The sequence below is a fragment of the Prionailurus viverrinus genome, chromosome C2, assembly GCF_022837055.1.
Source record: "Prionailurus viverrinus isolate Anna chromosome C2, UM_Priviv_1.0, whole genome shotgun sequence".
Lineage (NCBI taxonomy): Eukaryota > Metazoa > Chordata > Mammalia > Carnivora > Felidae > Prionailurus > Prionailurus viverrinus.
Genome location: NC_062569.1, coordinates 79,817,238 through 79,831,186, shown reverse-complemented (window position 1 = coordinate 79,831,186; position 13,949 = coordinate 79,817,238). Strand labels below are relative to the sequence as shown.

Below are 13,949 nucleotides of genomic sequence, written 5' to 3'. Positions count from 1 at the left end.
TCTTTAGAGAAAGGTCATTAGCAGAATTCATTATAAACGAATTATGAGAGTTGGGGCACCTGGTTGGCTCAGTCGATGGAGCACACGACTTTTGATCTTGGGGTCATGGACCTGAACCCTACAGCGGGTGCCGGGATGACTTAAATAAATAATTTTTTTTTAAGAAAATCATGACATACGGGATCACATAAATATAAGCTTATGTGGAAAACATGTGGGTACTTGGCCATTCTCAGCCCGAGTTTAAAAATGAGAAAACAAACCCCAGAAATTGCAGACATAAAACTAAGGTGGGGAAATGGAACGGAAAACTTCCAGGTGGCAGTGGTTCAACAACTCCTGGACTAAAAGGCTCAAGGAATGGGTATAGGAGGGTAAAAGTAATTCAAACAGGTGGGTCGGGCTCCAGAACTGGCATGCCTGATGGGTAGCTATGAAGCTGGGATCTGTGCCTGAAGAAGCAGGCTTATATTGCTGTGGCCTAACCACCACCCCAAACATCACAGAGCACCTACTATGTGGCAGGGGTGCCGCTGGTGCCATTGGGAGCAAAGGCATGAGTCACGCAGTCCCTGTCTCCAAAAGCTTCAAGTACACTGAAGGAGACAGGCTCATTTACAAGTAAGTCTGTTGGAAGGTTTGTGATAAGAATTGTGATAAGAATTCTACGAGATGGATAAAGAGGTTATGGTGGAGTGAGAAAGAGTCCTCTCCAGAATATAGTTAAGAGGTCCTGGATAAGTCTAGACTCAGACAGAGGGGACCTGAGCTCAGCCCTGAGCAGGCCACACACCTCTGAGCAAACAACTTATACTCCCTGCCCTGCATTTCCCACATTCACACCAGTAAAGGGCCGACTGTATGCTTTCTATTAATTCTAACTTTCTGTCTTTGCAGTTAAGCTTCTTAGAGGTCAGGCTCTGAATTAAGTTATGAATGAAAAACCTTTATGGGCTACAAATTGAGGGAGAGTATGTACCAAAGGGAGAAAAATAGGTGAGCTGAGGCACAAGACTCCGGCATCTTCAATTCACCCTGTAGGTAAAAACTGTCTTGGGGCGCCTGGGTGGCTCAGTCGGTTAAGCGGCCGACTTCGGCCCAGGTCATGATCTCGCGGTCCGTGAGTTGGAGCCCCACGTCGGGCTCTGTGCTGACAGCTCAGAGCCTGGAGCCTGTTTCAAATTGTGTGTCTCCCTCTCTCTGACCCTCCCCCATTCATGCTTTGTCTCTCTCTGTCTCAAAAATAAACATTAAAAAAAAATTAAAAAACAAAACAAAACAAAACAAAACTGTCTTACCTACTATCTGGGGGTTTCACTAATGTTACAGAGCATTCTAAATGAACAAAAACAAAAACCAAAAAAAAACAAAAAAAAGGAAAATGGATATAAACTTTAAAAATGTATAAAAATTTAGACAAAAAAAAACATAAATTATAAAAATGTTTACAGTCACAGAGAATGCACTAACATTTCAATTAAATAGAAAGTAAAGCAAATCTCACACTTTCAACAAATATCATGTCATAATACAGAGCAGATGACGAGATGCAGCTTCATTTAAAAACAAAGTCTGAATATCCATGAACCTTTCCCATATTTATCTTTAAAATGTATATATGCAAGGGAAATTTCTTCTTTCACGTATTCAAAAAAGGTTATATTAAAAAAAGAGAGAGAGAGAGAGAGAGAGAGCGAGATTGGCAGCAGTGCAAGAAAGAATCAAGACTTCAGAAATTAAATGAGACTGAGTTGCTTGAAATGAGGATGCCATATTCCAAACTGTTTACTGCAAGAAAAGAATTACTGAGCCGAGTACTCACCCATCCAGCCATCCGCCATCCATCCAAATATATACACACATAAGAACATACAGACATACATTTGACCATACACAATCATTCCTACTAAAAACACAGTAGCATAATAGGAGCCAAGAGGAACATAAGGACGAGGGAGAAACCATGTCTTGTTGCTTAAATGGGGAAACAAAGCTTACATTCTTACAAGGAAGTATCACCATCACATGGGGCCCGAGAGCCACCTATGCCAAGAAGAGAAGGGCAAAGCAAGTTTAGCACCTGGGGAAGGACAAAGGCCGCGCTTCAGACACTGAACAGCCACAAAACTACCTCGCCTCTCCATATTCCCATTTCCGGTTTTCCATGTGAGAAAAACTCTTTCCTCACAGGGTAACACGAGAAAGCCATAAAACGATCACGGAGAAGCGCAGCATCTCGTACAGCCTACATGCTGAATAGGGGCAGAGCAAAAGCAGGAGGAATAACGGAAAAAAAAAAAGCAGAAAGGTGAGGCTCACAGAACCAGAGGTACATGGAAACATCCCACTCCCAGGGATGGGAGTGGTTTCCTCTGATCTAGGCCATGTCTGGTCATTTTGGAGAAGGTGATACAAGTAGGATTTTGACCGGGGACAAAAGAGGTGGGGGTGGTATGTTGAGAAAGAGCACATGGTCCTGAGCTGCCGTGTTCTGGAGAGGATGCCAGTGTCCCCAGAGCACTAGACAGACAGAGAACGAACCTCGCAGACTACAGCAAAGGGAGTGGGGCATCATAAGTGCACAGAGTCACCCAAGGGGCCAACCCACTGCCACACATAGCATTGGGCGTGGAGGGATCTGAAGGGAGACCACTACCTGCTTCCCTCCTCCCTCTCACATATGCCATGTATTCGCCTACTTAATATGGGACCTGCCCTCCTCCCCTGCCCCTCAGGTGTGTGTCAGTTATCATACTTACCAAGGCTTCCTCACAAGTTTGCCTCCTACTCCAGGAGCGAGTCTATCTTAGTCCTTTCATGTGAGAGAGAAGTCTATTTCAGTTCTCCCCCAAAATGAGGGGACAAAACAATAGTCCCCCAGTAAGCAAACAGGGGAAATGCAGAGAAAGCAAATAAGGAAGCCAACATATGGCCCCTCCTATCCTGATGAGGAGGGATTCTCTTCCAAATTCCAGCCCTGAGTCCTGCAACCACTAAAAAGAACAAAGACAACCAGTTCCACTAAGTCTGGGAGCAGACATGGAGCCTCCTTCAAAGCCTATAAAACTCAGGCACTGCCATAGAGATTAGTAGAACACCAAGAGCGTCACATACTGTTTTTCCAGGGTAGCACTCTGATGGTCTTATTGTTTCTCCTCCCAGAACAAAAAATCCATGGCCACAGCCCAGGAGTGCATGCTGATGCCTGACCTTCCTACCACCTGCCTGAGCGTCCAGCCATCTCACACAAGCTGGATATCTGGACTAGGCTTCTGACTCCAGAAGTCATTAAACTCTATTTACAATACCAACAGACTAATGAAGTGTTTTCTGGGGACAGGTAGAGGACTAGGAAGCAAAGAGAAAGACTGCACCATATGACAGGGCGTGACACAGTCTTACGGAAACTTGCTGAAAGAAACACACTCCCGTCACCCAAGAAGCAGTAAGAAACATCATGGAGAGGGTAACGTAAGGTCATTTTTCTAAGTGGTGGTGGGATGAGGGAGAAAACAGAGAAAGGGGTACTGAATCTCCTTTCAGGTCTCCTCTCTCTCAGCTCCCATAAATGGAACGTTCTTCTGCTTGTCAGTTATAAGTCATTATTTCATGGGTTTGGATGAGCTGCTGACATTGACTGGTAAAAATATGGAAACTCTTCCAGCAAAGAGTACAGCACCCTGCACTGTCTGAGAGGTTCAGTGTGTGAATGTGCATGGACCTATGCACCTGAGATGCTGAGCTCATGTGGATCATCAAACTCTACCTGATCAAAACTGAATGGACTGCATTACAACCTCTAGAACTAGGTTTCATTCACATTTGCCTATGACCTTCTACAAACGCAGATCTCACAGAGCTCTCTGGACAACTTTATCCTAAGTAGTCTAGGGGAGGAAAGAAGGTTAAACAACGAAGGTTAAACAATTCCAGTGAGGTACCTTCATATGGGTTTCCAATCAGACCACTGCCTGGCACCGTATGGGGCCACTTGTCCCATGTCAAGAGGGAGGGGCAGCTGGGTAGCAGACACATCTCTACATGAGATGAGGTGAAAGGATAACACGGTAGAAGGGCACTGGGCTACGAATGAAGAGACCAAGGTTCTAGTTTTGGCTCTAGACCAAACTCACTGTATAACCACAGCCACATAACCCCTAAGAGGTCTCACTCTCTATGTCCCTAAAAGAAAGGTTCGCTTTGATAGTTTCTAGATGCTTTTTAACGTTTGACAGTCTATTAACTACAATAAGCACAGCGAATTCTTGAGCTAACCTTTTTCCAACACAACACTGGACAGATGAGTCACTCTTATTATACTGAACTCTCCCACTTTGGGCACCCAACTCTAAAATCCCCCCCACTTACCTTCACCTCCAGGTTTGTATGGGTTGTACTTGGGCTTTGGAGCAACTACTGGTGCAAACTTCTTGGGTGGTTGTTGTGTGGACACTGAAATGCTGGGAGTCCCAAAGGAATGGGTGGTCTCCATCCGTGCAGGCACATGGCCAAGAGGCTCACCAGTACTTTTGGGTGGCAGCCAAGACGGATGAGACATTGTCGGAATCTGAAACTAAAAAGAAATAAACACAGTTGGTTCCAAAAATGGAAGCAACCCACCTCTCGCTTTATCATAATTTCATCTTAATCCATACTTGAAATCTTGACAAAGCTCTCTGAGAAGGAAGAAAGAGAAAAGGTAAATGGGGGGACCAGGAAGAGGAGGAAGGGAAGGAACAGGAAAAACTGACCATGGGAGGAGAAAATAGAAACTCCCTCACCAATCTTGAATACTTCTTCTGACAGTTACCTCTTTAACACTAACACTCTTCAGGAAATGGATATGATAAGAAATGTTCCCTAACCCAAAGGAGAATCTGATACCAAACAAGTTGCAAAAACGCTCCAACTTTATCAATAACCTATGGAAATGATTACCAAACAACGACATGGTCACTAAATGAAGTGATATTACCTAAGTGAGATAAAAAAGAAAGAAAAGTGTTTCTGGGATGCAGAAAAAGGTAAGATTATTCTTGTTGGGAGCAAAATGAAGACCTCACTGATGAGGCACCCCTCAGACTGGGCCCTGAACTGGCAGAGGCCAGTCCGAACCGTGTCAGCAAAGTGGCACAGGCAGAAAAGTACACAGCACTTATGCTTGGTGTGACCGGAGGGGGAATAAGGAAAAGCAGCGAGCAAACAACAAAAACATGGGATGCAACCAATGCCCAGACAGCTTTGCACCCTAGCCCGGGGAGCCTGAATGTATTAGGTCAGCATTAAGGAGGCACCCAAAGTTTATTCTTGAAACAAGGGCGTAACCAGGGCATGTCCGGATACTTTCAAGTGATCCCTCTTAGAAGAACCGTCCTGCTCCCCACCAAGGGGGCACTTGCAAATCGGGGGGAGGGGGACTTTGTTGGCCACAATGCCTGGGACCATACCGGTGCTTAGTAGCGAGACACTAGGGATATTCAACACCTGTAATGAACAGGTCAGCCCTACATGACCAAGCATCAGGAGCTGTGCTGAGCCAGTATCATAGGGAAGATTTATGAACAACTTAGCTGGTGGGGGGGGAGGAGAGGGACAGCCCAGCCAATGTACTGTTCTGATGGGATTACAATATGCTATGTGAGGAAAAAAAAAGGATGTCTTGTCTGTCAGAGTAAGCCAGTCACCCCTCCAGGGAGCCTGCAGGCTGGGGCTGAGCTTCCCGGACATCTTGCTGAAGAGGAGGGCTCTCCAAGCCTGATTGCAACAGCTCTCCAGCACAGGGAGGCCCGGAAGCCACCCTGCGCCGACTCGCAGCCCCACATCCACCCAGTAATTTATTAATTGAACTGAATTAATTGAGAGGGCTCCATGATTACCTCCAGATGTCTGTAAAAACAAAGAACACTGGAAACAGAGAAAAATAAAGGCCTCTGTCCATGGCATGGCACCGGAGATGGGGTGACAGTGATAGGAAGGGCGCAGTGTTGGCCAGGTAGTATCAGAAGGAATGGCATGACCTTGAACATCGCCCCCCCCCCCCCCCCCCGCCAACCCTGACCCTGCATCAGGGCCTCAGGTACCTCAACTCTCTCAGAGTTAAGATCAAGCCCTGCCCCCACTAACTCGCAGAGTTTTAGGACAACCAATGAGATAACAACATTAGAGTGTCTTATATACTATAAAGTGCTATGCAAAGTGAGAGAAAGAAAATGCTTGCAATAGTTTTCTCCGTTTTTAGAAGGGGATGACGGGAATCATTGAGGAAGCCTCTAAACTAGGAATCAGGAGGCTTCTGTTGCTGAAGGCAGTGATGACCCTGGCTTTTCAGTCTGGTTGTAGGGAGCTTCTTTTCCTCTCCCTCCCTTGTACCTTGTGCACAGGCTATGTACAGACACTTATTAAACTGTGAGTCCTTTGAAAGGGCAACGACCAGGGTGCCTGGGTGGCTCAGTAGATTGAGTGTCCGACTCTTGATTTCAGCTCAGGTCATGATCCCAGGGTCGTGGGATCGAGCCTGGCATCTGACTCCACGCTGAGCATGGAGAATCTGCTTAAGATTCTCTCTCTCACTCCCTCTACCCCAGCATCCCCACTTTGCTCTTTCTCCCTCTCTCTCTCTCAAATAAAAATAAATAAAATATTAAAAAAGGAAAGGGCAATGACCATATTTTACACATTTCTAAAACCACCATTAAGGCCAAGCACAAAACCAATATGGAAACCATGAGTCTGGGTTACTCATTGTTCTGAAGCCTGGCAGCAAATTAACAATCATATGAGAAGATTTCTCTCAGGATTGAAGAATACTAATCTCGGTTTTGTGTATGTACTTTTTTTAATTGAGTCTCAGTCTCCTACTGAAAGGGGATGAAAGTGTCTGTTCTGCTTTCAACATGACTAAAGTGAGCACAAGTCAGGACCAAGTAGGATAAAATAAAGCTTTAAAAACTCTCATGCCCTATGCACATTTGTAGTATACATTTTAGCTGTACGTTAACATTATCCTCGCAACTTTTCTCTAAACCTAAAGTCATTCCAAAATAGGAACTTTAAAAAATGGGTTACTATAGGATGCAGTGATTTCTAAAGCAAAGAGGCACATTTCCAGATCAATCCCACATTGCCAATTGACTGTAGAATCCTGGCTTTTTCAGATATGCCGTAGATATAAAAGAACAGGCAACTTCTGGGAAAGTATAAGAAATGCGAACTTCAGCATCAAGATGCAAGTAATTGACTGCACCATCTTTACAGTCATCCCCAGTACCTCATGGTACCCTGGTATTGCCCTCCTCATAGACACAGCTCCAGCCCCACCCCCTGAGAGTGCCAGGGCCTGGCCATCTATCTGTTCGCGGATGACCTCTATGGCATCTCCTCATACCATTCTTCCACATGTCAACAGGGGTCCAATAACACCATTCAGAGCATTTGTAATGAATTTCAAATGCTGTGCCCACCATCTACACTGCCATTTTCCTCCCATCACTTTATACCAACCTTCACTTTCTACCAAGCCCTATTTTTCTTTTCTTTTTTTTTTTAATCTTGACCCACCACAAATGTGTCTGATGCTGTGAACATTTTCCGAACTCCACCTTCCCAACAAAAGAGTAGCTTAATTTTGGGGTCTTCTAGTACTTGTATCATGCTTACAACAATCCACAGGGACTGACCCAGTGAGCGGGAAGCTTCTGAGTAGTCTCACTATATGACTTCTGAGTAGTCTCACTATATGAGCCAGCAATGCTGGCTAGAAAGTCTTTAAGCAAGCCATGTTACAGATAAGTGTGTGAATGAATGAATGTTGATCTGTTTGTTTACTCATCCCTCTTTAGAATCTCTGTATCTTCCTTCTTAGCCTCCAGTGATAGAGTCAACTCTTTTCTCTTCCTTAATTTAGCAATGGAATTAATCATTTTGATAGATTTCCAAATATTGAACCATGTCTACATTCCTAGGAAAAAAAGCCTACTCACAGTTGTACTATTTGATATATTGATGAATTAAATACGCTAATGTGTATAGAAATTTTTTTACCGATAATCGTAAGTAAGATTATCCTGTAGTATTTTTTTCTCTACTTGTTTTACTTCTCGTTATTCGGTTTTAACATGAGGGTTCTACATCCTTTTCTACCGTGTGGATTTGTTTCCTACTGAGGAGATTAGAATTATCTGATCTTTAAAAGTTTATCAGAACTTAGTGTAAAGTCATTTGGATGTGATTCTTTAATAATAGATCTGAATCATATTTCCAGTAACTTCTATGATAGCTGCAGCAGTTTTATGCTTCTTTGGAGGTTATTTTCATGTTCTGCTGGAAAATCATCCATTTCCGCTAGTTTTATCTCCCTCCCTTTCGATGCAGCTACCTCTCAATTAAAAATGCTGTCTCCTCTATTATGCATCATTTAGATCCCGAGCATCACTTCCTACTAGTCCTGAAGGACATGATTCACGTTTTCTCTCAACCGGTTCAAGTTAACTTCCACAGCACTTAGAATACTGTGCTCTTCACACATCTCTGCCTCTCTGCCGGCCTGTATCCCACACTAAACTCTTGAATCCTTGAGAGCAGAAGTAATTATCTTCCTTGAGTCCCAGGACCTAATGCATGATAGACACTCAGTAAAAACGTCTGTTAATTTAATGAATGAATAACTGTATTTGCCTGGCACTCGAGCTCCAGATGAATCATATTCTCGTCCTGTACTCAAGAAGCTTAAAGCCTACCTGCAAAAGAGACATTTACATATGTGAAAAGAGACAGCAATACGCAGTGTACAAAAAGAACCGGGGTGTGTGACAAGAGCTAGCATAGGCAGGGGTGGGCCTTGACAGGGACTTTGAAAGCTGGGTGGCTCTGAAAGATAAATGGACCAACAAAGACAATGCCTGGAAATACTACAAGCTCAAGGAAGAAGCAAGGTCTTCCCATGGGACAGGGAAACAGGCGGGTTGTACTAAAATGAGGGACTCAAGGAGAATATTTGGGGAAAAGGTTTGGAAGATATAAACTGAGCTTGCCTTTTAAAAGTTTTATACAGAGAAATGAGAAGCTAGAACTTTTATCTTTGAACAGTAATCTAACAAGAGTACCCACTCTAAGTAAGAGTAAAGCTCTATGTTCCGGATGGATTCATGGAAGGTGACAAACACAACAACACAGACATGGAGTCCCCGTGTCCCCAGTTCCAGTCTCAGCTTCGCCAGTGTGACCTTTAACAAGAGAGGATACTCATTTGCAAAACGAATGTCTGTAAAGTCCCAGTCAGCTCTAATATTCTATAGGGCTTTCCTTCTCCGAAACCTGAATTACAGCCCTGTATTTTGATAAATAGGTTTGAGGAAATCTCACAACTTTAGTGAACAGATGAACTAGAACATGTCAGTTGGGGTTTCTCAGCTTCTCCAAGAAAGACCAACATAAACACAAAGATAAGCAGTGGTGAGAGCTGGTTTTGCTGGACCAAAACTCACTCTGCTCTTACTTCCTCTGGTTCTAGGTCAGTTTCACTGTAAGCTTACAATCATTGCGAAAGCAAGAAGTGAAAGGGAAGATCTCCAGAGAGGCTGTGAAAATACACAAACACCATCACAGGAGAGGCAAACAAGAGAAATGGCCCTCATCTAAGCAAAATGCCTACTGCTGCAGGGAGGCAGAGAGCTGGGCTCCCTGGTCTTTCTGGAACTAGCGTCACATGCAAAGCAATTAAGAAGAACCTAAGAAGTTTCACTTAATTACCCTCTCCATTGCTCTTGGTCCTCTCCTCCTAGCTGTTCATTGGGTACAAAAAAGCCATGGACTGATGATAAACAGCCAGTGTTTATTGCAGAATTACTATGCGCTAAGCAATTTTCTAACAATCACATAATTCTCTTGACTATCATATGACGTAAGGTTATTATTCTCCATATTCAGCAGATCAAGAAAGACTGTAAGAGTTAGAAAACTTGCTCAAAGATACATACGCTAACCAACAGCAAAACTGAAGCTTGGGCCTAGGTCTTCAATCCCAAATCCATGGTCTTCATCATGATATCACCTTCTTCTTTGAAGGAAAGAAAAAAAAAACCCACAAACCAGAGGAAGTTACACTTAGAAACAGTCAATTGTGCTCTTATCTCCATTCCTAGCTCCTGGACACTACTTGCCATAATGTCTTCTCAATAACCATCAAACAATAACCATCATGAGCCACAGGCTCACACACTGATGAAGCCAGTAGTCTGACCAAACTACTCAAAGCACCACAGAACACAAACAGCCACAAAAGACCATATGATGCCTAAAATCCTTCCTCTGCACATGAGAAAACTTAGGACTATAGGTAAAGTGAGATCTAATACTTAGAAAGAAAAAAAAGAGCTACTGAGCCTCTCTAAAGACACCATGTGAACGACATGTCATCGTCAGCCACAAAAATAGAACTAACTAGTGTTTGCTCAAGTTTTCCTCTTTCCTGAAATCAATACTGTACAGTTCTGTGAACATTTACATGGGTCACCAAAATTTAAAAACAACAAACAAATCATTGCAGAGTACCATCTAACACTAAGCTCTAGAAGCTTAATGTAATAGTTTTCAAAACTGTCTATACACTAGACTCATCTGGGGATCTTTACATATATATGCTGATTGAAGGGCCGAAAATAATTGACTTAGAGCGTTTGTATTAATCTTTAAATCATGTTGCATTAGTCCCTAAATCTCCTTTGGCAATTAACCCAAAGCCTGGCTCGTGGTCAGTGTTTGCTAATAAATGAATGATACTGAGGGAAGAGACAAGTACTAACACATTATGTTAGTGGTAGAAAACTTGAGAGACTGGGATGCTAAGTGACTGAAATATCAGAAGTAGCTGATGGCAGCCTAAGTTCAGGATTCATGTCCCTTCACATTTTCTTTATTTAAACGAGCATTAGAGATTTAAATAATACCTTGCCTTTAACTTTGGAGGGGTTTGGCCATCTTTCCCCTTTATCTAAAGGTCAATACTTTCCTACAATTTCAAACTGCTTTCTTAACAATCTACTAAAATGATACACTGTGCTTCTCTCTCTGGGCTACAGCTAATCATCCTGTCTCCATCTCGGTGTTCAGCTGGAGGATACCTGATCCTCTGAATTAGACCCAGTTTTCAGGCTGAGCTCTGCCATGAACTCACACAGCAGCCTTCCCTCTGTGAGATGGCAGTGTCCGCCTCTGAAAACGAGGTGAATGGATTAGATGAAGACTAACGACAACCCTATTCACAGACTCTTCTGATTCCATGGAAGATCCTGACTGTAGGAGATCCTGACTGTAGAACAGGCCCCCAACAAGCGAAATCATGGAAATTCCAGATCATCTGCAATTCTCCTCTGAGCTCATCAGTAAGAAAGCACAGCCCTCTATTATTTTTCTTCTTCTTCTTCTTCTTCTTCTTCTTCTTCTTCTTCTTCTTCTTCTTCTTCTTCTTCCTCTCCTCCTCCTCCTCCTCCTCCTCCTCCTCCTCCTCCTCCTTCTTTTTTGGTCACCCGTTTCCCTGACTCTTCAATCCTCCCCATGGCAGGAGGGAATCTTAGATTGATCTCAGAGACTACCGAGGTATCAATCAAGATTTATTATGCACAAGTAAATAAGTACTTTAGGCAAACCTTTCCCAAGTGGTGTAGGTAAGTCCCTACCAGTGTAATTACGAAGCAGATCTACCGTGGCATGTGACGGAAGTGTGGGAAGACAACGCTAAAGAATACGGCAGGCTGAAAATTACACAAATTGTTAGCTGAAGAGCAAATGTGATCACTCTTCCTCTGAAGCGTCAGGTCAGAGGAGAGCCGGAAGGGCAAAGCGGGATCTGCCATGGGCTGAAAATGTCAATGTATTCACTCAACTTCTCTCTACAGGCAACTCTGGCCCAGCACTGGCTAAGCGCCCCATTCTCTGCATGGACAGCTGGCATTACTTGGAAGGGGTGACTACAGAATAACTCTGCAGAAATGCCAAACCTTTATATAGGCTATCGGAGACACAATTGGAAATACTGGAAAAAGCTCTGGACTTAAATACAGAGGACTCGGATGTAATTTCTAGCTCAGCCACTAATCAACTCGATGGTGACTTTAGTCCCTTGACCTCCTTGAACCGCAGTGTCTCTCCCTATCTATTAAACAAAAGATGCCTGCTGCCATTGCTTCCACTGCTCATGTCCTCCTACAAGTCTGCAAATTGAGTGAACTCAGGTTTCTTACACCCCTGTCTTAACTCCTGAGTCCCACTGACCAGGGAGTATAAAGTGAAAGAAGACAGGATAGGAATCCACGCAGAAAATACCAACCTGCCTTGCACAGGGTTAGTATGAATACAAATTAATGCTGAAGGCACAATCCTCATTAGTGGCAACACCACTGGTGACGGGAAACGTCCCACTGCATTGCAGATCCCAGGCAAATGGAGAAGCAGCAGGGGGAGAAGCATCATTCCAGACAAGTAAGCACTGGTTTCTGATAAAGAGGTGAAGTAGAACAGAGATCAATGTCCACACTGAGCTTTCATTTCAGATTCAGAATGTCGCAGGAAAAGGGAACCATCAACTCTGACAGGGAAACAATAGTACTTGAAGAGCAGGACACTCAGGAGAAGGTAAAAAGCAGAATGGGACCAAAGCAATTACTAACTCTCATCAGTCGAAAACAGACTTGGGTGGCAACAGCCGGGACACTGGCCAAGAAGTCATAGAGTCCCACTGTGACAAACTGTAGGGACTCATTTGTTCTTCTAATTTGAAAATCCAAAACCCAAGATTTAGAGAAGCTGAAGTAACTCTTCCAAGGTAACACAGCAGGTAATCACCATCAGGGATGGATTCAAACCCAGGTGTTTTGCTCCCCAAAAGCGTTTGCAGTAGCAAAGTTTCAATAAGCAAGGCTGTAAGTCTACTGATTATTGGATGAGAACTGGAAAAGGGGGGCAAAGGCACAGAAATGGACACAAGAGTAAAGAATCTCTCCTCCAAGAGTCAGTATCCATGCTGTGGAACATCAGCACAGAGGTCATGTGACCCCCAACCTTGTGCTCTAGGTCACATTCCATAGCAATGGTTCCGCTGGGCTAAGTGACCAAGAAAATTTTTACCCTCCCTGGACCACGAGTTCTCCAGCTCTACAATAGTTAGCATGAAGAAGACGATCTCCAAAATCCCCTCTCATGACAACATTTTATGTTCCTAAGGAGGTTTCTTCTTTTTTTTTTTTTTTTTTATTTTTTTAACGTTTATTTATTATTGAGAGACAGAGAAACAGAGCAGGAGCATAGGAGGGGTGGAGAGAGGGAGAGACACAGAATCTAAAGCAGGCTCCAGGCTGTGAGCTGTCAGCACAGAGCCTGATGCGGGGCCCGAACTTACAAGCCGCGAGATCATGACCTGAGCCGAAGTCAGACACTTAACTGACTGAGCCACCCAGGCGCCCCAACGGAGAAGGTTTGTTCTAAGACTCTGATTCTAACAACAGGTAGTTTTCTGTCCAAGGCTAAGAGAAAGGGGCAAAAAATACCTATAGCCTCTGCACTCAGAAAATCTACTAAATGTGGAAATCTGAATTTACAAGGATGAGATTCTGAGTGCCTGGTTCATACAGGTTTTAAAATCCGACTTTACATCTCGCCCCACCACGAGGATGAAACACAAGAGTGTGGAAAAGCCACCAATACAATCGCTAATGAGGCCTAGAGATCTCTCTGGTAGCACCTGAAACCTTCTCATTCCAAACCCACCACGACAGGAGTAGGTACTCAAGTTAATTGCTGTTCACTTGTCTGTGTTCCCGACAGCCTGCTCCAACTTGTTTGAAAACATGTAAACACTATGTTTTAGTGTTTACCAGTCTGTCATGCCCATTAGACAGGTCATAGAATTTTATTAGCAGTTTGAGGGATGTTTTAACTGATTTCGATTTTTTAATATT

At 43.6% G+C, this 13,949-nt stretch overlaps 1 protein-coding gene across 11 annotated transcripts in view; it reads right to left on the bottom strand.

The window, feature by feature from the left end:
- The window catches only part of LPP (LIM domain containing preferred translocation partner in lipoma), a 677,058-nt gene that overhangs the window by 442,567 nt on the left and 220,542 nt on the right, over positions 1–13,949 (bottom strand). For all 11 annotated transcript variants that reach the window (XM_047874816.1, XM_047874813.1, XM_047874824.1 and 8 more), the window contains one exon: positions 4,369–4,573. In XM_047874816.1, the coding sequence (XP_047730772.1) occupies positions 4,369–4,558 (190 nt within the window). In that variant the 5' untranslated portion in view covers positions 4,559–4,573. The remainder of the gene's footprint in view (positions 1–4,368; positions 4,574–13,949) is intronic.